The sequence below is a fragment of the Alosa pseudoharengus genome, unplaced genomic scaffold (assembly GCF_046254945.1).
Source record: "Alosa pseudoharengus isolate Yale_2024_CS ecotype anadromous, Long Island Sound unplaced genomic scaffold, YU_APseudo_1.1 YU_APseudo_1.1_scf_22, whole genome shotgun sequence".
Classification (NCBI taxonomy): domain Eukaryota; kingdom Metazoa; phylum Chordata; class Actinopteri; order Clupeiformes; family Clupeidae; genus Alosa; species Alosa pseudoharengus.
Genome location: NW_027468680.1, coordinates 10,637,753 through 10,665,709, shown reverse-complemented (window position 1 = coordinate 10,665,709; position 27,957 = coordinate 10,637,753). Strand labels below are relative to the sequence as shown.

Genomic DNA, 27,957 nt, shown 5'->3' with positions numbered 1-27,957 from the left:
CCAACACCTCTATCATCAAATAAATATAACCTGTGAATATCATACTCACATATTATCGAGTCGGCTTTACGGTGTTTACAAGGTGTGCATGCTGCTAGGTATTAGTTTGTTTTCAGCCAAGTAGTCCAGGATATGAACCCCAAAATAAAACTCTTACAACACACACACATGCACACACACACACACACACACACACACACCACACACACACACACATACACTCCCTCTCCCTCTCTCTCTCTCTCTCACACACACACACACATACACACACACCTACACACACACACACACATACACTCACCCTCCCTCTCTTTCTCTCTCTCTCTCTCTCTCTCTCTCTCTCTCAGACACACACACACACTCACACATACATACACTCCCTCTCCCTCTCTCTCTCTCTCTCACACACACATACACCTACCTAACCCCCCACCCCGCATTAACCAGATGGAAGGTCAGTTTTGCTGGACGGAATACAGAATATGAATTATTGTGGAGTGGCAGAAAAGAGGGGCAGTGAAGCAAAACATCCCCAAAGCAATAAGGAACATAGGAGAACATGGCGTATCAGAGCATGTCACTTGGCGGAGCAACCCTCTCCTGTGTATCATACTTGGCACGTAATGCATTAAATTTGGCCTCGTTTAGACTGAACTAATTAATTTAACCAGAAATAGCCCCACAGATAGGCAGCCTCTTCACGTTGCCCAACACACACATACACACACACCCCATATAATACACATGAGATATTTTATATTTCTAGGCCATGCGGCAGATGGACAGACACTTGTGGAGGAAAAGGCTACTGAGTAGGATGGAGCGTGATGATCTGCCGGTAGGTTAGGTGTCAAAGCGACATAAATGCAGTTGGTGCTCACCGGTAAATTTACTGTAGTGCACAGAACGACTGGAAAGGAGGGAAAATGCAAACAGAGACGGGAGACTTCAGACTTCAAGCCTTGATGGGTTTTTTGCACTTTATTCGCACACTGATGCATCTCAACAGTAAGCCCTCATATCTACAGTACTCACACAAACAGGCAGAGTGCAGTTTCCTTTGGGAAATATGTCACACAGAGCGAGCTGTGTCAACTATCCACGGCAAATGATTATTTACTAAAGCATTACTGAACTGATAGACTAATATATATATATATATATTTATATATCCTGTTCATCTCACTCACCCCATCACATACATAGTAGTCAGGATTTATGCCAACATCATACAAAATATATAATAAGTCCAAATAGCATAAATATAGCATATTGCATTAGAATGTTTTCACTGTGCTTCTGATATTATTTTTAATGGCATATTTCCTCAATATATGTGATTCCTGATTCAAAAATACAGCATTGCAATGTGTCTAAATGACTAAAAGCAACAACTTCATTGATAGGTTCCACAAGCATAATATAAAATGAACAACTCTGTCAAAAGCACTTGGTAAACAAATTGATATACATGACAAAACAAAACGGAAACACTAGAGACATTTGGAAAGTCTGTATCATTTGTCTCCAATTTATGGTTAAGATCTGAGAAAACTTAGTTGAGAAGACATACTAGGTACTGTATATTGAAAAATTGGGTCAGTGTATTGTTTAAAAAATTATTGAAAAACAATTGCCTTTCACTGGAGGAATAAATGGAAATGTTTTATTACACTGGCTGATGTGTCGGGTGTTGTGGTGAGCAGGTGACTCATGCTCATGCTTTAGACTATCTTTGGCTATGTAAGATGGACAGCTAGCGTACAGACTTTACCTCTGTGTGAATCTCTTCCCCCTCTGTGCTCTCCGACACTGCCAGAACCTTCTGAGCGTCTCCGTCAGCGACAGAAGCCTCGGAGGCCAGCCCAGCCTGCCAGCCAATCTGTCGCTGCTGCTGCTGCTGCTGCAAAGCCACTCCGCACAGCTTCTCCAGCTCTTGCTCCTGCTCGTCCCCGTCGAACAGCCCCGGAAGCACCTCCTGCTCCAGTTCGTCCCAGAGATCCCACCCGGGCTTGGCCGATGATGACCCCTCAGGCTCCGAGTCGGAGAGGTCCGAGTCCCAGTCACTGTCCTCGACTGCGGACCCAGCCGCACAGTCCACCCTCGAGCCACTGTCCTCGTCAGAATCGGAGTCCTTCGAGCCGGAGCACATGGAGTGGCCTTCAGTGCCCATCAAGTGGCAGTCTGGTGCTGCCAGGTACACAAAGCTGTCCGTGGAGAGGAAATCACACTCGTCAGGATTCAAACAGGGCCTGGTAGAGGTGACAGAGGGGAGTGGCTCCTTCTGAACTGCTTTCACTGTGGTAGATAGCTCCTGTGGTTTGGCAGACACTGCCAAGTATACAAAACTATCTGTGGCGACGAAAGGATCCATGTCACCACAGTCCAGCAGTTTTGTTGAGGCCCGGGCCATGTGTTTAGATGGGGAGAGGGGCAAAGGCGAATCTGTACCAGCCCTAATCACAGTGGTTTTGTTCTCACTCTTCCAAGACTCTGGATTTTTAAACTGGGGTCTGTGCTGTGGGTTTTTAAATGAACCCCTGTTGCTTTCTTTTGGATCAGAGAGCAGGTCCCCAACTACTGAGGACTGTATAACAACCTTGTTTCTATAGGTTTTTGCAGTCGTTTCTTCTTTTCTGCATGATTGATCTCCTGCTATTTCTTCTACCTGGTTTAATGAGCTTGTACTGCCCATGTCTATGTCTGTTAAGGTTCTGTCTACATCCACAGTAAAGTCATCTTGACTAGTGTGACTGCGGTTGGTCAAATACACCCCACTGTCTGATTCGAGTGTGTGATTGGAATCTGGCGATTCTTCATTGACAGTGCTCATTTTCAAAGAACTGTTAACATGTTCCTCTGCCATCAATACTTGGGCCTCAACTGTAATCAGATCAAGGCATATAGAGGTTGCAGTCTGTTCTGGCTGTTTGTCAACTACATGAATTATCCCCCTAACAGCTTTCTTTTCTATCTTTTCCAGTTGTTGTGACTCAGTGGAGAGTGAATGCTGAAGCAAGGCCTGGAGTTTGGCTTCCTTTGAGTCCTTCAGCTCATCCTTGTTCATCATTTCCATGTCCAGGAGATCCTCCACCCCAACCAATGAGTTGGAGCAAGAGGGGGCTTGGGACCCCCCAAAGCCCGTTGGCGGTTGGAGTAACGGCCAACATTGCCTTAGGGAGCCTGTGAGCTGGGTCTCTTGGTCCTCCCAGGCCTCGTCCCACATATTGTTCACCATCTCCAAAACAGCGTCCCAGTTCTCCTCATCTGTGTTCCCGGCCGCTGTGACTTGTGACTCTTTCGGTGCCGGCTCATCTCTTTCCACGACAGTTGGCATTTTGCTCGGTTCTTCCTCTTGCACTTCCTCTTCCTGGATGACTTCCGGGCTAACTTCCTGCTGGCTGCTATTTGGTGGTACACCCTTGCGCTCCTCGATCTCCTTCAGGATCTTCCAGTCCTGCAAGCTGCAGTCCTTTAGGAGCTCGCCTTTAAGAGGAGATTTTCCCAAGAGGGCAACGTCAACCTTTGCTTGGTGTTCCGGGAAAGGGGAGAGGCGAGGTAGAGTCTTTTTGTCCGTCACGCACCGTCTCAGCACAGAGGGAAGAGGCGGGAGGATCGGTAGGTTGTGGACAGCGCCCCCCTGTCTCACTGTCCTCCTCCGCCCGATTAGCCTGCGGGGCCAGGTTGACTCCATCATCACCGGCGACCTCGCGGGAGGTTGGGACACCGGCGGTTGTAAGAGCGGGGCCGTGTCATTTTCTGGCTCCGGTGTCGGAGGATAAGGTCTGACCTTTGAGTCAATGGGTTTGGTCTCCACCTCCCCAAACACATCATCCTCTATACTCTGTGTGATGGACACCAGCATCCTTCTGTCCATCCGCTCCATCGTCAGGCTGTCCATGCAGTGGGAGAAGGGGTGGTCGTACTGAAGGGCGCTGACCGAGAGTTCGGAGAGGGGTGATGTCAATGGATGGGGCTGGAACTTGGCCGGCAGGGACTGCCTGTGGAACTGTTCCTGGTGGAACAGTAGGGGCTTCCCTGGGGAGAAGAACACTGGCGGGGTGTGGGCACCAGCAGACAGGGGTGAACCAGAGAACGGGGAAATTTGGGGTGAGCGTGGGGAAGAAAGGCTCCCAGGGAAAAAGGCCATGCCGGGGTTGAGCAGGTGTTTCTCGCCCGGTGACAGTTCGATACATTCCGGATACTTTGGAGGCGTCACGACTTTCCAAGAATGGCGGCAGAGGTTTTCCTTCTTCCCGCTGTCCTGGTGGTGGTACCGTTTGTTCATGGAGCCACTTCCGCAAGGGGCAGAACTGCAAGACACACTGGGGGACACCGTTCTCACGTATCCTCCCGGAGACCGGGTCTGCTCGTCATGTGCAAGCTTCAGCGAGTCAAAGATGACCCTCTCGTCCAGCCTCCTCCCAAAGGACGAAACCTGAGGTGATCGTTTGTCAAAAATGTCCAACTGAATCGGCTCCAGAGAGCCATTACTGGGGAAGGCGGCGTTCTGAGCCCCTCTGGAACCGAGGGTGCTGTGGGCTGAGCCGTGGTCAATGTGCTCGTTGATGCACATAGTGTCATAGATGGAGCGCTGGGGAATGTAGCCATCTTCATTGAAGGCGTCGCCATCTTCGCCCTTCTTAGAGCAGCACGGGCTTTGTCTCAAACAGCCAGGCCTGCTCAGTGGCTTCCCCATGGCTTTCGGTGTCTTTACCTGACAAGGTGCTTTATAATTCCCTCTGAAGCAGTGGCGCTCCAATAATCACCGATCAGAGACTTCAAGGCAGGATGGGGGCTGTGTGTGTGTCTGTCTGCGTTCAAATAATCTGCTCTGTGACTCAGGTGCCCCAGCCTGAAAGGAGCATTTAGATGATCCAGACAAAATGAACGCAATTAATGCACAAGCACCATTGAGATGATGAGGGATGCTGAGAGCTGGGGGTCCACATTTAGAGGCGAGAGCATCTTTCGAGCAAACATAGTTATCGATTTTCCATTAGCTTCAAACCTCCCTTTACATCTGCTTGAAAGCAACAGCTGTCAATGACTTCTTGCATAACAGGTATTTTCCAGGGTCACAATGGGTTTTTTTTTTATTCTGAAAGGATCAAGAAAAATACTTTTTTAAGAAAAAGGCAGGAACATTTCAAAGTTTGCCATCAGGGAATAATGACTAAGGTCTAAAAGTTAAAAATAGATTTGTCCATTTATATAGCACAGCGTTACCTAACACGCTTTAGAGATCCTGGACTTCAGAGGCAAACAGCAGCACTTTTTGTTCGGCAACCCCTCACACAGATCTGAAAGTCAGCTGTGAGATATCTGTTATTGGGGCTAAAATAAACAACGAGAACAGCTGCAGCATCACGCGTACCTTAGAGGTGAGTGTCGCCCCACTTTGCACCGCCTCGCCTCTTCAGAACGGTCCTCACAGCCGTCCACTTTCCCATAAGTGGTGTGACGGGGGGTTTCGTCTACAAAAACAATCAGATCGCCAGCATCGTCCTCCCCACAGCAGATGAGCAGCACCCTGAGTTCCAGGCGAGAGTCCAACAGCAGAAATGTGTCATCCGTCCAGGCATATCCACAGAGCTTGCATTCCCTCACAATCTTGCCGATCGTGTCTTCACTCCCACTGAAGCACTGATTGTTTGACAAATGGACCCTTATTTCAACACCGTCAGCTCCCCCTCTTTCTTTCTCTCTCTCTCTCTTTCTCTGTCTCTCACACACACACACATTCACTCTCTCTCTCTGCCTCTCAATCACTGATACCCCTCCCCCGTGCTCTGAAGCTGCTTTAGGGCTTTGGTGGCTATCTGGAGCTCTGAGTCTTTCTCTCTGTCCCCTGCTTTGCTGTTCTCACTTACTTTTGCCTCATTTTGGGTCTGACCTGGCTCACATTTCCTCTTCAGACAAGGAACACAAGGGAAATCAGCCTAAACCCTCCCAGGAGATCCAGTTTCCACAAGCACCCCTGAAGACACTCAGGTCTCATTTGAAACCACATGAAACTGAGTTAATGGAATGCAATGCATTGTGCCACAGGTGAGGCGTGAAGAGATATTTTGTTGTTTGGATTTTGATCTTGATGTGTCACCTGACGAAACACATAGGTGAAAACACGCACAAAACAAAAATAAAAACTGCAGTATTTTCTGACAGCTTTTGTGATTTTATCTTTGCACATCTAGCCCATCTCTCCTATTTGTCTCCCACACACACTCTCTGCTCACACTTAAGCCCGCGCACATCTCTCTCCTCATGCCCTGCTCACTCCCACACACACACACACGCACACACAATCACACACATGCACACTCTACAGCACAAGCAATACAACACATTGGTGCCGGCAGTTCTCCATCCACTCTGTTCATCATGTTCAGGCAAAGGAACATACTCGGGATTGCATTCAAGGCAAAAGAAAAGAATACAGGGAAGAGTGACGCAAACATCGCGTTATCCTTTTGACACAGAAGGTGTAAATTATGCACTCAATGCAAAGACAAGGCCACTCAAATCCACAACCCAAGTGGTGCAATTATCTCTACAAGCCAGAGGACCCCCTACCCCCACTCTCTCATCAGTCCCTGCAGACTTGAGGCATCGGAAATAAAAAATAAGACAACAAAACCATCAACCTCACACTAAATCACATTTGTTCTATATTTTCACTCCCAACGGCAGTGGCTCTACAATTCACATTACAGTGCCAGCCATGGATCTCTTCTGTTACCATGGTAGCAAATGTGACAATGGCCCTTACTTCAGTGTAGTGTACGCTAGCTAGGCTGTGAAATATCTGCATACTCCTCAGTGACTTGCAAACAGTTGGAGGTCTACTTTTGTTGTGCATGTCTATGCATAAGTCAGTTTTACCTGTACTTTTTCCCCCCTTTTCATAAATCTCACCTCTGGTAAAACCGTTGCGGAGGCGACAACAGGTATATACTGTGCAAAACTAATTTGACTGCAAACTTGTTTCTTCTTCAGAAAAGATACACTGCATATTATACAGCTGTTTGTACAAAGTCAGTCTACAACTGTACACGTCAACTTAACAGATCAAAATGACCACTTTGATTGCTATTGTCTACAACAGTGACTAAAAAAGTGGCCTACATAAAGTTAATTAAACATAAATGCAACATTTGCAAAATAAATTCTATTCTCAAACAAGCATATCAAACAAACGGAGCAAGCAAGCAACTTGGAATTTCATAGATATTTAAAAGGTCTTTACTAGTCTAAGTAAGTATCATTTTTTCGTGTTGATACACGTGGCAACTTTTTGAGCACTGTTGCAGGGCAACCACATAACCGGTTCCATGTGTTCTGATTGGATGATTAAAGTTCTCAAGAAACTAACGATTTGAGTTCTCAGGAAGTTCGAGGTTGGTATGAGAGGGATTGTAATTGTGTGTGTGTGTGAGCAACCTACACGTTGCCAATCTTCCTGAAGTCAGCACCAGTCAGAGGCTACATTTTATAAGATCACATCACCAAAAGAATTGGTTTTATCAAGAACATTTTGCATTGTTTTTAAACTACAAAAATACACACCTATAAAGTATTTTGATACAAAACACAAAGCCGTTTTCTTCAACCCAATAAAATACAAATTATAAAATACTATTTTGTATTTGAAATACATATTTGAAATACATGCATCATAAATACTGCCCATCCCTGCTCACACACATGCATGCATGCATGCATGCATGCACATACACACACACCAGACAAAGGTTAAATAAAAAAATGCTTTTATTCTCTTCAGCATGAGAGATTATGTTGAGGTGCTCCAGAACTCCTAAGAGGAGGTTCTTCTTGACTGCACTGGAAAGAAGAGTGTGCCCTCAGACCTCAGGGTGAAACTGGAGGTAGGTGATCACAGAGACCTGCTACTGGGGTACTATTCAAGGCACATTCCACCATTTTCTTTTGGGTTAACGGAACACCGTCATCCCCCAAAACTCTCGGAAGATAGACAACAGCATACCTGAACCCTGGTGAGTAAACTTGGTGAGTGATTCAGTAATTCTGATTTGGCCACCAACTGTTTTGTTTTTTTACAACATGGTGCAAAACTTAATATACAATAAACTGCATTATTGGTTATACAAATATGAATTCTACCATACAACCAAACCTTTTTGAATTAGTTGAGAGTTTAGTTTCAGTAGCGAACAGCAGACTATGGTCGTCATGGAAGTCATGATTCACATACATTGGTGGGCAGGTAACAGTGACGATTCAAACATGCATCAGCGGAGGTCCCTGACCCGAGTCTGAATGTTGAATGTGCCTTAAAGCAGCTTATCAGCATGTCCTTTATAACGGAGGATGCCGAGTCTTTGTGAGTTAGGAAATCGTTCCCCTTGTGTCCATGACCCCTTCTTCAGTCTTTTCTGACCAGGTCATTTCAGCCTTTGACCGAAGAGAACACTGATTACTTTCAAGCGTCAATGCGAGATCAATATTAATTTCACATAACTGTCCAACATGATGCAGCTCTGAGTGGGCCTCCATATTATAAATGTGTAAACAGCTTTAAAGATAAAAAAAAACGAATCACTCTAACAAAGAGGGAGAAACGAGGAGTCAACGAAAACAGTAACAATAGTCAAAAGGACACATACAGTTTAAATGTTTTCACACATACAGCTTAAATGTTTTGATGTCCTTAGTCCTTTTTCAACGGCTTGGGCAACACTAGATTTTTTTTCTCCCCCTCAAAAATACCCTTAAAATCAATCACGCCTCCAAAAGTTAGACAGACACAGTTCCAACTTAGTATCCTAAAACATGAAAAAGGTTCTATTTCGTTTCTTGAAGCGTGGCGTTTTCCGTTAGGAGCTCTCATCAGTGGACGTGGCCTTGTTCTGGTCCTCCGTGTCCCCGGTATACACCTGCCGCACGGCCTGAATCCGCGTCAGAAGGTTCTCCAGCATGGCGTTCTCCAGAGGCTGGTCCGAGTACCACAGCTGGCTGTTGGGGTCGCACACGCGCTCTGGCTGGAGGTAGAACAAGTCCGCACGCTTCTTCACAGACTCCAAACTGGGAGATAAGAGAGAGAGAGAACAGAAAGACTGTAGCGGCTATCTTTACTGTACAAAGAGAGCTAGAAAGCAATATATCACAAGGCATGTGTGATCGATGTACAATCAACAGAACCGTTGACTACCCGTATTTAAAGAAGTCTCAAACCAAACCAGGGGGGTGGAACATATTTCCCAAGTTTGACAAAATCCATCATTATGACTTGTTCCACACCCACAAAAGTGTAACCATGACATTTCATTTTGATGTATCGTTGCAAAATTCTTGTTATGTACTGCTCAATACCTATTCCACCTTTATGGAACAAATGAAATAAATAAATAAATAAATAAATAAACCAACCAATTTGCTTGCACGGCAGCTTGACAGATTGTATACTGATGGGAAAACGAAGTAACAGGCCACAGGGATCGATAATACATCAAATAAATAAAAACAAAAACACAAAAACAAAAACAAAAACAAAACCAGAAAGCAGAATGTCATCAGTCCCTGTGGAAATCAGCGCTTTGCGCTTTCAGAGGGCAGGGGCAGGGGCAGGGGCAGGGGCAGGAGCAGGGGCAGGGGCAGTACCATTTGGAGAGGTAGAACTCGTAGAGCCGCACTGGACAGCGGAGTGGGTTATCTTTGTTCTCTGGCATTTCTAGATCGTTCTCCCGGCTGTCGTCATCGTCCTCCAGCTTTCGTTTCGCGGGTAGGGCAAGCACTGTAACATATTAGGGTGGTGGGAAAAAAAAGCAGATGCGTGTGAGTGCTACGGAGAAGGCCAACAAGAAATAGTGAAATAAAGGCGTGTGCCCACACAGAAGAAGCACTCTTGAGAGAAACTTGAACATAGTGGTGAGTGTCGCTGATGAATACTAAACACATTCTTCTGCTCAGCATTTAAATGCTTCATATTATAAACAGAAGGATTTTTGAAAAACCATGAACATTCTCATGCCTGCCAGCCTCTGTTTGGATACCTGCTTTCAATCAAGCACCACCACAGTCAATAGATGAATCAACCAACTCTTGGTTAAAACAGAACATTGACAGAAACCAGTAAATTGTCAAACATAAACCAGTCAATAACTAGTAACAAAGCATGCAAGTGTAACAGTATGCATTCCTTACACATTTGCAGTCATAAATTTAAATAACAGCATGTCCCATAACAGTGATATTTACAGTAAGCATATTTACAGAAGTACTGTACTGTACCTGGATAGATTATAAGTTTATAAATTCCACAAACACACTTCAACTAGCCATTGGGCCAAAGGGCACCATCAGAGCCATCCTTCTACTAAGCTCTGGGCATAATAACGACGACAACAGGTGAGGAGAACTCTTAGTTCCGTGGTTCCTTACAAATCAAGTCGTGTCAAAGTCCCCCCCCAACTCACCTGCGGCGTCGGGCTCCAGGCCAGGGATTCTGAAGCGCAGGTAAGCCGTCTTGCCGGCGGGCGTGAGGCGCGTGTGGCGGGAGACGTGGGCGAAGGCCAGGCGGCGGTGGTGCGCCAGCGTGGTGAAGCGGAACAGCTTGGTGGCGAAGAAGAGCAGCGTGCTGAGCAGGACCATGGGGGAGTAGGCCCCCAGCTGCTTACACTGCCACAGGTACTCCTCCTCCACACGAGACTGCAGCAGCTCTGGGGGATGGAGGGATGGATGAATGGAGGGAGGGAGGGAGGGAGGGAGGGATGGATGGATGGAGGGATGGATGGAGGGATGGAGGGATGGAGTACGGAGTGCAATGTTACAAATATGTAAATGCCAATAATATTTGCCCCATGATTATAAGAGGGGAGAAGGGTATTGAAATTGGGTCTGTCCATGTGTCTGCTCACATAACTTATAAAGCACTGGTCCGAGGTCACAATATGTTACAGGATTATCCGGATCCGGTTTGGAGTGCTGACGCCAGAAATTGGTCTTACTTTGGTTACAATTGCGTGACCAGGACAAAGGGTCTGCAGTTACCTGACTGTTCTTGTTTGATACTGTACATATTGCAGTTTATTGTGGTTAGATTCATTGTGCAGACAAATGGGTGGGATTACGGCCAAGACTAGGACTAGGCCCCCCTATTTTACATTAGAAGGATAATTCATTGGCAATTCGATATGTATTGTGCCTTCTTTCTACGTATTATACTTATTAATACTAACCATCATGACTTATAAAAATATCTCTCTCTCTCTTCCCCCTTATCTCACTTGTGAGCCATCTCTGTGTTTGGCCTTCATCGCACCTGAAGTCCCATCCCTATGACTGTCCTACCATTGTCTGTTGCTGTCCCCTTACCCTGGCCTGAACAGCCTAGTGACCCACTACTTGCCTGGCGACAACTCCTAATCCCTATGGACAATTCATTCCCTACACTGGACTATTTGAACTTTGACACTAAATAGGATTCATGCATTATCATACTGGATATGTAACCATCCTACCTCTTTGTAACATATACCTCAGGTGGCTTTAAACACCATGTTCTATTCTCTACACCTAACTAACCTTTCATTTATCATGTATACAGACCTTACTGCCCTGTAACTGAACCTAGGCAGATGGGTCAGGCCCTTGAGTCGTGGATCTGCTCGAGGTTTCTTCCTATATGTATCTCCAATTCTAGGGAGTTTTTCCTCGCCCCTGTTACTCATGGGCTCTCTTTGAATGTTTTAACACTCTGTAAAGCGCCATGAGACATGTAATGTTTTGGCGCTTTATAAGTGAAATTGAAATTGAATTCTTTCTGTTAACTGAGAAAAAGAAAGCTGAATGTTGGAACAATTCACATGTATTCATTTTAACTGATGCTTTTAACTTTAGAGACGTATACCAGGGAGCAGACACACATTCTCACCAGTGTGTGCTGCCTGGTTTTCAAACTCATGACCTTGCTATGACCTTACTAATGTTAGCACCTTGCTCCATCAGCCGAGTTACAGGAGCACAGGAGAAGCCTTAGCAGAGCAGCATACAGCTGAAAGTTAAGAGTACGGAGATGTACTTAAAAAAGTACCCAGATGACACAGAAGAGTGTTAAAACAGGGCAGAAATTTGAGGGCAGCAACGGCAACTTATTATGTTGTCACCTCCCTGGAGTTTCCACATGTATTTGCAAGTCATCCTCATTACCATAAAAAGGTCCTTTTGACAGGGGGATACCTTTAACACAGTGTCCTTATACACACACTTGGCTCTCTGGCAAGGAGCACATTTGTTTTTAAAACCTCTCGTCCCTACAGATCCTGTTTTTTGTTTTTCCAAACTATTATAAGGACTAAACCAGATCAGAACGGTTACTCTAGGCCCGACATCAGGCCTCCAGCACTCCTGCACCCGAAAACCTGATTTAGCCCAACCTAATCCATGTCAATCATTCAGTTAAGGTTCGTCATATAAGATTACACTTATGATCGATGACGGAACTGCCTGCAGGACGGCATCGGTACAAGGGATTTGTGGGAGCAGTGATAGGCCCCCAAGGTCTGTTGTAAAAGGCTGCCATACAATGCCAACTAATGGAAGGCATGTGCACCCTCTCCTTCCTGATCTACAACCATTTATGGAATCACAAGGTGAAAAAACACTAGAAGTAAAAAAAAATGTCTTGGTCGGTGTTAAAAGTAACACAATGTATGAATTTCCCTTGGACTTCCAATTTTTCAATGTACTGGTGGGTACCCATTTAGTGCTGAGGAAATAACCAATTCGTCTAAAACTGACAAAACGGTTATGTCCCTGGCCTTGAATCCAAAGACGGTTCAGAATAGGCTCTAGCAACTGCTACTTGAATCTCCAACTCGAAGTGGTAACAGGAGGGGGCAGTGATCACAATCAAAGTCTGTATTTTCATCACAGTTTGTCTTTGTTCAGATTCGTCTTTTTTTAGTGCTCAGTTCAAAGTCCTAGATTTGCTTATGAAGGAGGAAACAACCGTGTTTATGGTCCACGGTAGCTAAGTGGCCACGCACTGAACTCTCCTTATTCAACAAAGCCAAGGTAAAAACAGTTTTCCATTCGGTCATCTTTAACATGGCACAGAGCTGACGGTCATTTACCTCCCAACGTCTGACTTACATAATTGGACTAGTTACATGTAATTCAATTCATATGAAATAACTACATAATGATAAATAAATAATGCATGACAACAAACATGCTTGTGTTACCATGCGGCTCAACCGTGTGGCCCCAGTTCTTCAGCATCTTGGTGACATCCGTGGTGAATTTATTGTAGAGGGTGTCAGTGAAGATGTTCTCGATCCTCCCATTCTCAAACAGATACTGCACAAAACCACAAGAGAACCGCAAGAGAACAGGTTGTGACAAGAACAGGTTATTTTTTAGAGCAAAATGGGAACCGACCCAAAACGGACCCATCTGGCCATTAGCCACAGTATGTATAACTAATAAGAGGAGGCAGAAAATTGTACATTTGATATAATTTTTCCCCTCTTTTTGCTAGACAACATCAACAACCCATCTCTGACACGCAATCAATAACAAGTCATGTTTATGTTTTGTTCATGCCTGTCTCCACCACTTGTGCCCACCACCAAATACCACAAAGAGGTGACTCATCTAGCATCTACCCAAGCAAAGACAAAAGCACTCTCAGGCAGCTGATTGACTGCCATTCAAATTTAAGTAGCAGCCCAAGTTGGGTTTTTTTTTTTTTTCTTTAAAAAAAAATAAAAAAAAAATCTTGTTTTCAGTGTGGAACGGCATTCATGCCCAACTGTAAGGTTGGCATCGCAACTAGATCCCTAGTGTGATGTCCTCCTACAAGCCAAGGCTGTGTTCCAATTGGACACGAGAGGAGCCAATATCACATGTGCTTCTGGTTTATTTCCCCTCCCTCCTTCTCTCCTATGCAGAATGCATGGCTTTGGACGGTGACAGGGAAGACAGATGGAGGAGATGTATGGAAGGCATTTCCTTTCAAATGACATCATTGCCAACTGGTCCATAGACAATCAGTATGGAAGGAATGTAGATTTGTCTGCTGTTTGTTCATCAATAATTTCTTGAAGTCTGACTATTGACTGACTAGCCTGAAAGAAGCAACAGTAATGGAAGTGAACTGCCTGCTCACTTACAGCAACTTCCTGTATCTACACAATCACACTGTGGTGCTTAAGTGTATCTGTGGGCGTGGTGGAGCAGCAACAGCAACGCCACCTTACAATCAGTTGGCCCAGGTTCCATCCACGAACCCTAAACCCCTGAACCCGTCTGTATCGGAGTAAAAGCGCCTGCTAAACACCAGTCACTTTGTCTTCAGTATAGACCCTTTCAACAATAAAAACAAAAACATTCTATTTGGGTCCCAATCTACTTCCTCTGCATTAAGATAACATTATGGAATGTTAAAAAGGAAGTCTTGTGGGGCCAACTATGATGCTGATAATGGAACTCTCTTGAAAGGGTCTATAGGTTGTGTGTCAGCAATAAACAAAGGCATGAATGAACCCGCTATGCTGCATATCTCAGGTCTCCAACAGAGCTTTATGCTTGCAACAGGCTGAATTTTCCCATGTAGAATTACACTTTGAGCCCTGCCGTTTACAACACTCGTGTCTTTACTCACACCTCAGTCTGCAGACTTTACTCATCAGCCAGACCACCCGGATTCATGCAACTGTAATTACGGTTCAAACTAGACAGCTTACAGTAATTCCTGGGTTGGACATTCCGTCTAAGCCCAATCTGCACAACCACATTTGGATATATATATACACACACACACACACAGTGTGTGTGTGTGTGTGTGTGTGTGTATCTGTGCGGTTTGTGGGCGTGTGTGGGGTATGTGTGTTGTAAGAATTTTATTTTGGGGGCATATCCTGGACTACTTGGCTGAAAACAAACTAATACCTAGCAGCATGCACTGTAAAGCCGGCTCAAAAATATGTGTGTATGATATTCACAGGTTATATTTAGAGAAAGGTGTGTGTGTGTGTGTGTGTGTGTGTGTGTGTGTGTGTGTGTACCTGCTGGATGCCCAGGCAGAGGCAGTAGATGCTGTCTGCGGCGTAGGGCTGCCCATCAGGCCGCCGCACCTCGCTGATGAAGCGGCACAAGCCGTAACTGAGCTCCGCCGAGCTACACTGCAGCACGTCCTCCTTCACCACCATCGCCCTCGCACCTGCAGAGAGAGAGAGGGGGGGGGGGGCATTGAGATGATACATTTACCTGGTTTGTTTTATCCAACACAACCACCACAAGTTGAAAGCTCATTTCAGATGGAAGAAATGATGAAACAAAACCAACTCTTTAAGGGAACTGGAGGGAGGGCGGGCAAGAGATAGAGATAGAGATAGAGATAGAGATAGAGATAGAGATAGAGATAGAGATAGAGATAGAGATAGAGATAGAGATAGAGATAGAGATAGAGATAGATAGATAGATAGATAGATAGATAGATAGATAGATAGATAGAGAGAGAGAATTTGAGACGATACATTTTCCTGCTGTGTTTTATCCAACAAAACCACCACAAGTCAAAAGCTCATTTCGGATGGAAGATTGAAACAAAAACAACTCTTTAAGGGAACTGGAGAGGGAGAGACATACAAGACAGACAGAAATGGAGGAAGACAGAGACAAAGGGAGGAAGAATGACAGAAGCATGAGAGTGTGAGAGCATGATTGGGGCAGTGAAAGAGGAAGCTATTAGGAAAGAGCTGGAGCTGGAGCTGGAGGAGAGTGAGAAAAGTAGTGACAGACAGACAGACAGACAGGAGGAGGAGGGGGGGGGCGGGGGTGAAAGACAACAAGAAGACAAAAGGGAGAGAGAAGAGGAGAGGGAAGAAAATAATAGGCGGCGTGAGAGGAGAAAAGCCGACAAAAAAACGAGACAGAGAAACGAGGAGAACAAAATGGCAGGATATAACCAGTCTGGTGTAAAAAAAAAAGAAATCAAATCACAGTGTGCATCGCCATCCCACTCTCCCATGAGCACTTTCTCCATTCTAAGTGGGAAATGACAATATCCACGCTGTTTTGACACAGCAATATCTGCTCTGAGAACATTTCAAACTCTTCACATTTCATCCCCAATGTCAATAATCCTAAAATAGGGGGGGGGGTACTGACCGCTGGGTTTGCCCAGGGCGCTGGCCGAGTTGAGCTGCTTGTTCCTCCACTGCACCCAGTTTAGCCAGGCCTGCACCCCGTAGGTGTGGTTCAGTCGAGAGCCTCCGGAGGCCGCCGCTGCACCACCCAGGGGTGACACCCCGCGCTTACGACTCTAAAGAGAGATTAGAACCCCATTAGAACCCCATTCCCTCTAGGGAAATACACTTATTGAATGCTAATTATGGTTATGGTTATGGGATACAAATAACAACAATACAATAGTTAAATTGAACAGTAAACAATTTAGAAGTCGGTAAGACTACATTAAGGAGAATACCAATAATAAACAACAATGGCAATTCAATTAATAGCCTAATGAAAATAAATAAATACTATAATGTACAAACCGTAACGCATAAGAAACGCTTAATAAACTAAGTGCATGTTGAACAGATATGCCTTTAGACCCCTTTGTTGCCATATGTGAATGAGACTAAATCCAAGCCAGGATGAGCAGACACGGATTCATCAAGCCAGGTGAAACCTATCCTGGATAAGTGCGTGCTCACGGCTCCCTCAAATAGACCCCGCCACCGATCACAGATTCACTGATTCACCATGGCAATCCGAGCGGCTTCATTTCTTCTTCTACGGTGTAAAGTAGGTAGCGATAGCCTTTTCACAACAGCAACACCACTGTTTAGGAGAATATTGCAACTAGTGTCGCAACCACCACGCGCGAAATGGTTACGGCGCTCCCGTGATGTCACATAGTCGCATGACAGGTCGGGAATGGTCGAGTATGTAAAAGTTAATTAATGATCACAAACGTTTAAATAATAACAGTGGGTCTAGTCAAATGTGATAACAATGTGTACTGGCAGTGGAATAACTATTGGTTTCCGTTTGTGGTGGCTGCTGACTGAGATAAGGGATGAGATTAAATAGATCCTTGTCTGGTCTGGAGCAGGCTAGCTCCACAGAATAAATCGCCATGGTGACTTATACCATAACATATCCTGCTGCCCCCTGTCCCACTTTTGTGCAACTGGATCACGGATAAATTGAGCCAGGATAACCAAGATATCCCGGCTTAATCCCTTATCCTAGTTTTGTGCAATGGGCCCCTGGTCACTGCTTGGTTGATCTGTGCACGGTATTCAGTTTCTTGGTTGTTGGTGATGAGTCCTATGATGGTTGTGTCGTTGAGGTTGACGGAACTGTAGTGTGATGCGAGCTGGTTTGTGTAAAATCCGCTACTGAAATTAGCCGTTCTCATCTTGATGCCAAGCAACAAAACAGTATCCATCTTGCTGAAGGCAAACAAAGACGTTACACACATCGCATTTCCACAGAGTTTTTGTTTTCCTTCCTTGACGCCTGCCGTACACACAGGCTCTGCGCCCACCACTGGTCTTCTTCCCATCTGTACTGAGCTCAGTCCCACAAACTGGCCAGTGAGTCTGTCCAGCTGTCTGCACAGGAGCCTTTGGGGGCTGAAAAGTGTGTGCAGTGAGACTCAACAGCAAGAATCAACTTTTTAACCTTTTTAACTGTCCATTAGGTGGTACAAGACATATCACAAGCAAAATAAGCAGTAAGTAACCACCATGGCTAAGTATTTCTGGTTTAAAACGGCAGTGAGTGTGCTAGCTGACGTTTCAGAATAACGAATCAGAACAGCCCATCATTGTTGCGCAACAATGGATGGAACGCAACCCTGACTGATTTGGGGGGGTGGAGTTTTCCAAATAATTTCTGAAAAAATATCTGCACCTGCACAATTAGCTGTAAAAGATAAACAAGCGAACATATCATCTTTCATAAGCATAACATTGTTAAGACTTGTCAAGCAGGTGGAGTTGTATACTGTACAGCGTCGGGGGCGGGGGCAGTTAGCAATTGTAGTTGGCATCTAGCCAAAACTGCAAGAGGGCACAACCAGACCAAATAAATTACAGGGATTGAGCTGAACAACGCATAAGTCTGTGTTTATTTACATGTAGTGATTTGGGCTTCGTGGGAACTGTACACAAGAAACAATGACTTGCCGTCACCTCCTTTCTCAGCGATAATTGTTAGGCGAGCGGGAAGTAATGTGGTGTTGTAACAGGGCACCTTTTACAGTATAATTACCAGCAATCACCATCCAGTGACTGACACAAGTATGTAATTTATTAAACCATTAGGACAGAAGCCTCAACACTGTGGAGATGGTTTGAGCATAAAAACGTTGCGTTTATTGTGTTTATGTTTACTGTAAAGAAGAGACTGTGGGGACTCAGCAAGGGGAAGGATACAGGTTTGAAGCCCAACTCAAACCGGCCCTGTCAAAGTGTCTTTGAGCAAGACACTTAACCCCAAAGTAGAGCTTAGATCGGGCCCAAAAAATCAAGCCCGACCCTACCCGAGCCCGTGCACATTGTGCCCGAGCCCGACCCGGCCCGACACATTAACTGTAATTATGAGCCCGAGCCCGATTTAAACCCGACATTTTTTAAATATGTGGGCCATTATAACTGACGTTCTCAACTACAATTCCGAGCTGTTTGAGCTACAGAAATCCGTTTAGAATTATATTAATGAATAATGCAATAATGAAGAATGTAGGCTAAACTAGGCCTATGTTTGTTTATTCAGAATGGAATGGATTGCAAATGAATCCGAATGAAGAAACGTAAGCCACTTACAACGTAAAAGTAGCCTATGTCCCTGCAGCAAAACTCAAGGCATTTCTCTGTGAGGGCTTGCCTCGCTCTCAGGTGTATGCTTGGAGAAGTGACAAAAGAGGACATTGAAGGCTGGCTATCATTATTTCTGCCATGGCAAGCCTGCTTCATGTTCATCAAAGTATTTTTGCCGTCATAGGTGAACATCGTGCGCACTTAATGCACGCAACAAAGCATACCTGACAAATGCACAGCCTACCTCCGACTTTTCTCCAAACTTGCTCGAAGTTATTTCTCCTGTTTTCATTTTTTTCTTTACATCTTCAAGCTTCACGTTGCACTTAAACTACACAATACAGAACAGCAGGCCCGGTGTGATGCGTGAGCTACACAATACAGAACAGCAGGCCCGGTGTGATGCGTGAGCTACACAATACAGAACAGCAGGCCCGGTGTGATGCGTGAGCTACACAATACAGCACAGCAGGCCCGGTGTGATGCGTGAGCTACACAATACAGCACAGCAGGCCCGGTGTGATGCGTGAGCTACACAATACAGCACAGCAGGCCCGGTGTGATGCGTGAGCTACACAATACAGCACAGCAGGCCCGGTGTGATGCGTGAGCTACACAATACAGCACAGCAGGCCCGGTGTGATGCGTGAGCTACACAATACAGCACAGCAGGCCTGGTGTGATGCGTGAGCTACACAATACAGCACAGCAGGCCCGGTGTGATGCGTGAGCTACACAATACAGAACAGCAGGCCCGGTGTGATGCGTGAGCTACACAATACAGAACAGCAGGCCCGGTGTGATGCGTGAGCTACACAATACAGAACAGCAGGCCCGGTGTGATGCGTGAGCTACACAATACAGCACAGCAGGCCCGGTGTGATGCGTGAGCTACACAATACAGCACAGCAGGCCCGGTGTGATGCGTGAGCTACACAATACAGAACAGCAGGCCCGGTGTGATGCGTGAGCTACACAATACAGAACAGCAGGCCCGGTGTGATGCGTGAGCTACACAATACAGAACAGCAGGCCCGGTGTGATGCGTGAGCTACACAATACAGAACAGCAGGCCCGGTGTGATGCGTGAGCTACACAATACAGAACAGCAGGCCCGGTGTGATGCGTGAGCTACACAATACAGAACAGCAGGCCCGGTGTGATGCGTGAGCTACACAATACAGAACAGCAGGCCCGGTGTGATGCGTGAGCTACACAATACAGAACAGCAGGCCCGGTGTGATGCGTGAGCTACACAATACAGAACAGCAGGCCCGGTGTGATGCGTGAGCTACACAATACAGAACAGCAGGCCCGGTGTGATGCGTGAGCTACACAATACAGAACAGCAGGCCCGGTGTGATGCGTGAGCTACACAATACAGAACAGCAGGCCCGGTGTGATGCGTGAGCTACACAATACAGAACAGCAGGCCCGGTGTGATGCGTGCGAGTGGAGAAGCTGCGCATGATACGTGTTGCGCAGATGACATTACAAATGACATTTTGTAACTCTGAGCCTAACTTGTATAACTTTGTATACACTTGTTACTTAGGCCTACTTTGTTAAATATATAATATTTCTGAGTCTGACTATGGCATAGCTTTAGCTCCCTACCCAAGTAGGCTAATGATTTTAAAAAAAAATGCTTGATCAAGGACCCGGCCCGGCCCGGCCCGAGGATAGTGGCTGGAAAAATCGGCCCGACCCGGCCCGCGGGTCGGGTCAGGTCGGGTCAAGTTCGGGCTCGGGCAGAGAATCTAAACTCTACCCCAAAGTGCTCCCGATGTGCAAGTTGGCACCTTGCGTGGAATCTACCATCGGCCGGCGCCGGCGCGCGCGCGCGTGTGAATGTGAGGCATGACATTGTAAAGCACTTTCTGTGTGCTCGGAGGAGTGGCAAAGCAATATATAGCAATATATCTATTTACCATTTATCATTCTTCTATCCTATTCTAGAATTCTTTTCTTTTAGTGCTGCGTGTCTGTGTGCAGTGCCTACCCGTTTCCTGAAGGTGGCGCCCTCCCGCGGTCTCTTCAGGCCCCGGTGTTTCAGGGCCATCTTCTGCTCCACAGAAGCACCAGGGTCTGGTTAAACACACACCGACAGATGTGGTGGTGAGCTGGGCCAAGCAAGCATTTAAAACAGGGACGCAGCTTATAACTCCTTACAGTTATGGTCAATGTCAAATGGCACTCATTTCGATAATTTCTTCATTTCTATAATTTCACAGAAATGGAAACCAGTCACATCCGTAATGCACTTAAAATGCCAACATATCTGTACAGTCATATTGTTGCTGTATATGAATAGCGGCTCTCATCCAACAAAGCTCACTGCAGGTGCACAGCTCTACGCGAGCACTTCCTGGGACTTCTCACCTGTGACATAGGCGTCACCACCAGCATGGCAGCTGGTTTTTCATTAGCACGTCTATTTACAGACCCTTCTACACACTCTGTGAGTCAGACACAGCTTGCAATGCTCACACCCATCACCACCACACTCACTGCGGGTGTCGCCCTCAGCGGGATGAGCCTGATCCTGGGGTCCGTCTGTGTTGGGGGCCCCGGTGGAGAGGAGGGATGCTGGGTCGTCCTCCAGGCTGAGGGGGGTGGACACGGCCTCGGACTCTAGATCCCCGCTGTACGTGCTGCCCTGGTCTGTATGATTGAGTGAGTGAGTGAGCGTACACACACACACACACACACACACACACACACATACACACACAGAGGTGAGAATAGAAACATAGCAGGAGATTTCAACCCCTCTCCCAGCTAACGCTCTTCAAATCAGCAGTCGAGCACTGAACACGGAACACTGAACAGTCTCCTCTTATCAGAGACTGTATAGCTATGAAAACCCACCACTCAGCTCAGCTAAAATGCCATTATATGCTTAGGATATCTAGGCAGTCTAACATCATTCTGTCTTGTTGAACATGAATCCATTAATGCTCATCTTATGGGGAAAGCTGGCATAAGCCATGGCACACATGAAAAAATAAACATTTGTCTCAATGGTTCATTAAAATGTAAAAATCACACCAATGTATCAGACAATAGCATTAACGTGTAGAATAATCATTAGGTAAAGATTTCAGGATACTGGACAAACTGAGCAAATATACCTCCCACTAAGTGTGTGTGTGGGTGTGTGTGGGTGAATGTGAGGCATGACATTGTAAAGCACTTTTTGATCAGATCAGTATTGGCAGACCTCTGAATACAAATGAATCCCTGAATACAAACGTGTCCAACTGGGCTTCAGACAGGGATGTCCAGATCATCAGTGACCTTCTAAAACTATCTGTTTGTGCATGAGCTGCAGGGCAAACACACAGCACAAGCACAAAACCCTCACACACACCGGAGTTCTGACCCCCACCTCACCAAAGCACCACGGACACCAACACCATAACACAAACACACACACACACACACAGCCACTGACCTCCCATCGACGCTGGCTTGTCCTTCTCCTTATCCTCCTCCTCCTCCTCTTCCTCCTCCTCCTCCTCCGCTGGGCCGCTGGGAGTCCTCCCTCCCTCTGGCGTCTCCTGCCCTGTGCCATCTGGCCTGGAGGGCACCACGAAGGGCACGGGCACCTGCAGCCGGGCACAGCCAACATCCGCACGTCAGCCAAGCAGCAACACGTGTGTGTGTGTGTGTGTGTGTGTGTGTGTGTGTGTGTGTGTGTGTGTGTGTGTGTGTACGTCAGACCCCCAATAGATAGCTTCACATCATAGAGCTGCATTGCGGAAAGTGTTATGCAAAATGGGCCAGTCCAGTTTCTGGAACATAACTGTGGCAACATCTAGGTCAAAGGTCAAGGAGTGGAAGCTGTGCAGTTTTTATCTGTGTATTTGCTCTCATTGGACACAGTGTCATCCTGAGAGGGGGAACAGGAAAAGCTGGACACTGGGTCTGGGTGAAAGGTCAAGCGCTCTCTATGAGCAAATATACAATGCACACCTCCCAGCAACAGCATCAGCCTATGGAATAACTGAGAGTAAGACAAGAGAAAGCTGAAGACAGGTCTGGGTCAAAGGTCACGGACTATGTTCAGTGACAGCAAATATATAGGTAAAATGCACACCTCCTAATAAGTGCATCAACCTATAACGCCCCCTGACAGAGGCATGTCCAAGCTTGTTTATGTGTGTGGTTGAGTTGGCTTCACTTTCAAGAGAACTGTGCCGAACATGGGAGATAATAACTCGCCATCATCTCACTTCAAAGTAGGGCTGTGTATTGGCAAGAATCTGTCAATACCATACGCATCACGACACGTGGGTTACAATGCAATGTATTGCAATAGATTTCCATACTGTGTCAAAGGCGATATATTTTAGAATACTGATATTATAAAGAAGACACCATCATATGCATAAAATGTGATTGAGATACTGTAACTGAATTGTAACTGAATTGTAACTCAGTACACTGTACAGAACAGTTCTGCCTATGTCAATAACAAAATAAAGTGCTTGCATATAAACATTAATAAAAAAAAATATGTATTTTAAAATTTTGAAACACAGTAATGCTGAATAAAATATTGCGATATTTTCTTACACTCCTACTTCAAAGTGGTCATTGCTAGGTGAGAGGAGACAGCAGAAGTGTAACTGGGCACAGGCTGCCCGAGCACCTGTACTTAGTGTAGTGTAGGGGACGCACCGGTATGGGCACGCCCATGGGCACAGGCGTGTACTGGGTGTACAGGTGCATGGGCACCGGGATGTAGACGGGCACCATCACAGGGACAGGGAATGGCACCAGCCGCACCTTCTCCCCTTTGCCCTCCTTCTCATCCTCCTGGTCTTCCGCTGACAACAGGCACACACACACACACACACACACACACACAACACATACACCAGAAACACAAACACAGACAATCACACAGACATACGTACACACACACAGACATACGTAAACACACACAGACATACATACACACACATATGTACACACACACAGACACACACACACACACACACACACACACACACACAACACACACAACACAAGTCAGTCAATGACAAGAAAGGCAGTTAACCCTAGCTAGTATATTATGTACTAGATACAGGCAAGCACCACTTGAAAGCCCTGTTGTTATGCACATTTGTGGAGACCAATAAGCAGGTAGAGGTCCCCTAGGAGGCGGAGAAACCCAGCTCAGTAAAATGCCAGCTCCATTTACCTCTATTTACCCACTGAAAAGCCCAGGGTACAACTACTACAATGACCTCAAGCACATACACAACAACCAAGTGAATTATTTCCACTACAGTAGCCACAACTCGGGTACTGCTGTGGAGGCTAAAGTGTGCACCTGCACCTTTATGAGTCATGCTGAGTAGAGTGTGTAGGTCGTCCGCGGCGTCGGTGTGCCGGTCCGAGGCGGGCGGCTCCAGCGTGCACTGCACCCCCTGCTCCTGGATGATGGGCTTGCACATGAGCGCTTTGTTCTTGAGCATGCGGGGAGGGGGTGACGGCAGCTTCATGGCGTCTGTCTGAGTGCTCGCCTGCAGAGAGGACGAGGATACGGCACAAACATTAACGCCAAACAAACACACACACACACACACACACACACACACACACACACACACACACGAAAAACACTCACAAATAAAAATGTACAAAAACTGTGCATATGCACAAATGAATACATACAAACACAAACATTTATATTAATGCTAAAACAAACACCCACAGACGTAAACACATAAATCCACAGAATACAGTATGTGCACAAACACAGATACACAAATACTTTCAGGCAAACACTTTAAACACCCCCCTCCCCAGTCAAACACACACACACACACACACACACTGTGTACACACAAATGAACACCCACACAGGTGTACAAAAGTGCACATATACAGAAACAGCACACAAATTCAATAGCTGCGAGCCTACACCCACATCATTGACATTTCCTTTGTGTGCTTTAAAGCAGAGAAGGCAGGAGAGGAGAGGAGGAAAAGCACTTACATCACCGATGATCTTTGAATGGCCGTTTGAGGTGGGCAGTGCTCCTGGGAAAGAGAAGGTATAGGAAGGGGTATGCACATAAGCAAGGTGATCATGACAGTACCAGCAGTTCACAACAGGAAATGCATGATCCCAAATCAGGTGCAAAAGAATCAGGCCTCTGGAAATAAAATAATATTTTATAACATCTAACTACCTAATGTGAATAGAGTAGGACAGCAACTAATTATTTTCATAGTTGATAAATCGGTTGAATATTTCCTGTTGATCAATCTATTAGTCATTTGATAAATAAAATATTAGTATCACAACCATAGTAATATTTGATTATTGATTGGTATTAAATTACCCAAATCCCAAGATTATGTTCTGAAATGCCTTGTTTCGTCTGATTAAATTGGTGATAACTAATCGATTCAACAGTTACGGTTGAGCCTGGAAGCAGGCTTCGCAACAATGGAATCAACTGTAAACAAGCTAACTGTCCATGCTATCCCTGTTAGAGCCAAAGAAAGTTGTACAACAAACTGAACCGCTTGTTTCCTTTGCATGCTTTAAAGGCATGACTATTGCCTATAATGGCAACCGGGTGATAAGCGGGATAACGGCCTTCAAGGTGTCCTGTTTTACGAAATTAATGGACTCCGCTGCGTGTTGGGGAGTTCTTTGCATCACCCTCGTCCATTAATTCTGTATAACAGGACACCTCGGTGGCCATTATCCCTTACACAAACACACAGTACTTCTAATGAAAACGATGTCTTTCCCCTGGCTTGGTCTGACTCCTTGGTGCTAGACAAGGCTCCACATGATTGAGCGGTGGCTCTCTAATAAGGTCGGTTTGAGCTTGTGCCGGTCGGTGTGAGAACCTGTGAGAGCCGTGTGGGCTGAGTCACCGGGCTGGCCACTGGGGGTGGATGCCAGAGACACCACGCTGCCAATCACCGCCGTCTCCTTGGATACGGATGGCTGAGCAGGAGCAGAGAAAGGACCTACAGACAACAGGAAAGAAGAGGAGAGAGGAGGAGAGGATGGGATGGGGGCGGGGGGTGTGGGGGGGGGGAGTAGGACAGACAAAAGGATTTGTAACCGAGGCTGAAACTAGGGCTGCACAAGCAAGAAATGAATCTCCCATTCCATTTCCGGGAATAAATAGAAACGAATACTTTTTTAATAAGGACAGAGATTGAACCAATTCATTTTCTGGATTGTTTCTGGACCGACCTCGGTAATGCATTACACATACGGCGGCCTGTTCCAGTTCCTGCAGCAAGCAATCACTTAACTGAACAGGGCAGTGAATGTGCAGTGAATAATAAGACACACATAATGGTGTACATAATAACTTTCCATAATTCTAAATTAGCGCAGCTAATTTGGGGGCCGCTGTAAAAAAGCCCAAATTAGACTATTCATTCGGCTCCATTGTGCCACATGGTCTCAGTAAACACAATGCAAAACAATGTCACCTGAAATCAGCATGTGGCTACTGTTAAACTCAATGTGGTACTGTGTACATGTTAATGTTTAGTCAACATGTTTAAACTACAGTTTGCTATGCATTTGGAATGTTTATATTAGCAACACCATAACGTTCATCGTGTCAGATGAGAGGTTATCCTCAGGATAGCTATTCCTAGTAATGTGTGGACTGGCAAATAAAACCCGATTCTGATTTGCATCTGGAAATAATACGAATACCAATTGGCGGCATCTTTACAACACCTCTACATAAACCAGATGACATGTCAGTCTTTTATATATTTATACTTAACTATATAAAGGCGCTGATGAAATGCAATACCGTGTCTAATAACGAGTCATAGAAGCTATGAGAGAGCATGAGAGCAGGAAGTGGAATATCAGAAGAGCAGCGGTTTTAATTCGCCTACACTTTCAGCTTTTGCTGAGATACACTTACGGCTCCAGCGAGCTTACCCAACAGCTGGACAGCACCCAGTCTAGTTAACTACAACATAGCTGCTTTCAGACACGTCCTCCGCAGTATATGTGGAGCTTTGTCAAACAGATATCTGACCCTTCGGGTGATTCAGATATGATGCTAACATGCGGACATTATGTGTGAACGACACCGACGCACATAAACAGAATCTCTGTGTGGTTGAACACGCACATGAACAGAATCTCCACATGTTCTTCGCTTTGTTCAGACACAAGCTCATTTACATAATATCAGTTGGAAATACTAGGAGGGCAGTAGTGTAAGAGCCGGCTAAGTTCGGAGTTCCAAATGTCCGGTTATGTTGCTCAGATATACGGCCCAACCGTTTGACATCCGCAGAACATGCGGACTTACACCTAGGTCTGAAAGCAGCTTATAATACCTCTCTACATAATGAGAGCCAATGAGCATCAACACATGAGCATCATAAATGAGGTGACTCAGGCTTCTGTGGGCGGGAACAGAGTGACGGCCCACTGCCTGGAACCCGTATGAGGACCTCAGGGGCTGGACGATGGCACTCGATACACTGTGCGATGCCACGCTCTGAGCAGGACTCGTGGGCCGAGAGATGACAAACCCAGCAAATGAGCGAGCGTCCGACTATCACATCACATTGGACACTTTCTGTAGTCTGGCTTTCACATGTGCTATGTCCGCTATGTGTTTTCTACTGGACAAGAGGCGTGATCAACCGGCATAGTTCAAATTACTCTGTACGCAATTGGATAGTCATTCACCAATCTGACCAACAAACCGGGTGACGTTTGCAGAGCGACGCGAAAACTCCAGGCTCACCCGCTATAGTCATCCTTTTAAACCTGCCAATAGCACACCAGGTGGATAAGCCAGCTTGTGATTGGTCCCGGCAAAATTGTAACGGAAGCAGCAGAAAAAGATGCACAGGTTTCCAGCCTGAGCTGCAGGGCGAAAAAGAAATCGCCGGTAGATCAAGCTGGGTTCACCCAGCCTACACTCTCTGTCCACTCTGAATCCATTAAATGCACAATTCTGTTAAATCATGTACTAGATGTATTCTGAATGTGCAGTCCTTTGTCCATGACACCTTTTCAATAACAGCATCAGGATTCAGGGATTCAGGGTTCCCACTCTAAGTCAAACGTAAAATTCCATGACTTTTGTGTGGATATATATTTGTT

General features: G+C 45.8%; 1 protein-coding gene across 2 annotated transcripts in view; it reads right to left on the bottom strand.

Moving 5' to 3' along the window:
• Window positions 1-7,747: 7,747 nt before the first annotated feature.
• Window positions 7,748-27,957, bottom strand: part of LOC143139762 (zinc finger MYM-type protein 4) — a 41,605-nt gene continuing 21,395 nt past the window's right edge. The window contains exons 17-29 of one of the 2 annotated variants that reach the window (XM_076300489.1): window positions 25,704-25,826; window positions 24,835-24,878; window positions 24,172-24,358; window positions 23,508-23,656; window positions 22,279-22,432; window positions 21,333-21,485; window positions 20,824-20,909; window positions 16,156-16,309; window positions 15,051-15,205; window positions 13,227-13,341; window positions 10,458-10,700; window positions 9,643-9,775; window positions 7,748-9,066 (exon numbers count right to left, since the gene is read on the bottom strand). In XM_076300489.1, coding sequence (XP_076156604.1) covers window positions 8,859-9,066; window positions 9,643-9,775; window positions 10,458-10,700; window positions 13,227-13,341; window positions 15,051-15,205; window positions 16,156-16,309; window positions 20,824-20,909; window positions 21,333-21,485; window positions 22,279-22,432; window positions 23,508-23,656; window positions 24,172-24,358; window positions 24,835-24,878; window positions 25,704-25,826 — 1,904 coding nt within the window. In that variant the 3' untranslated portion in view covers window positions 7,748-8,858. Of the gene's footprint in view, window positions 9,067-9,642; window positions 9,776-10,457; window positions 10,701-13,226; window positions 13,342-15,050; window positions 15,206-16,155; window positions 16,310-16,332; window positions 17,634-20,823; window positions 20,910-21,332; window positions 21,486-22,278; window positions 22,433-23,507; window positions 23,657-24,171; window positions 24,359-24,834; window positions 24,879-25,703; window positions 25,827-27,957 lie in introns of those variants that run through there. The other variant, XM_076300490.1, reaches the window with a different exon arrangement.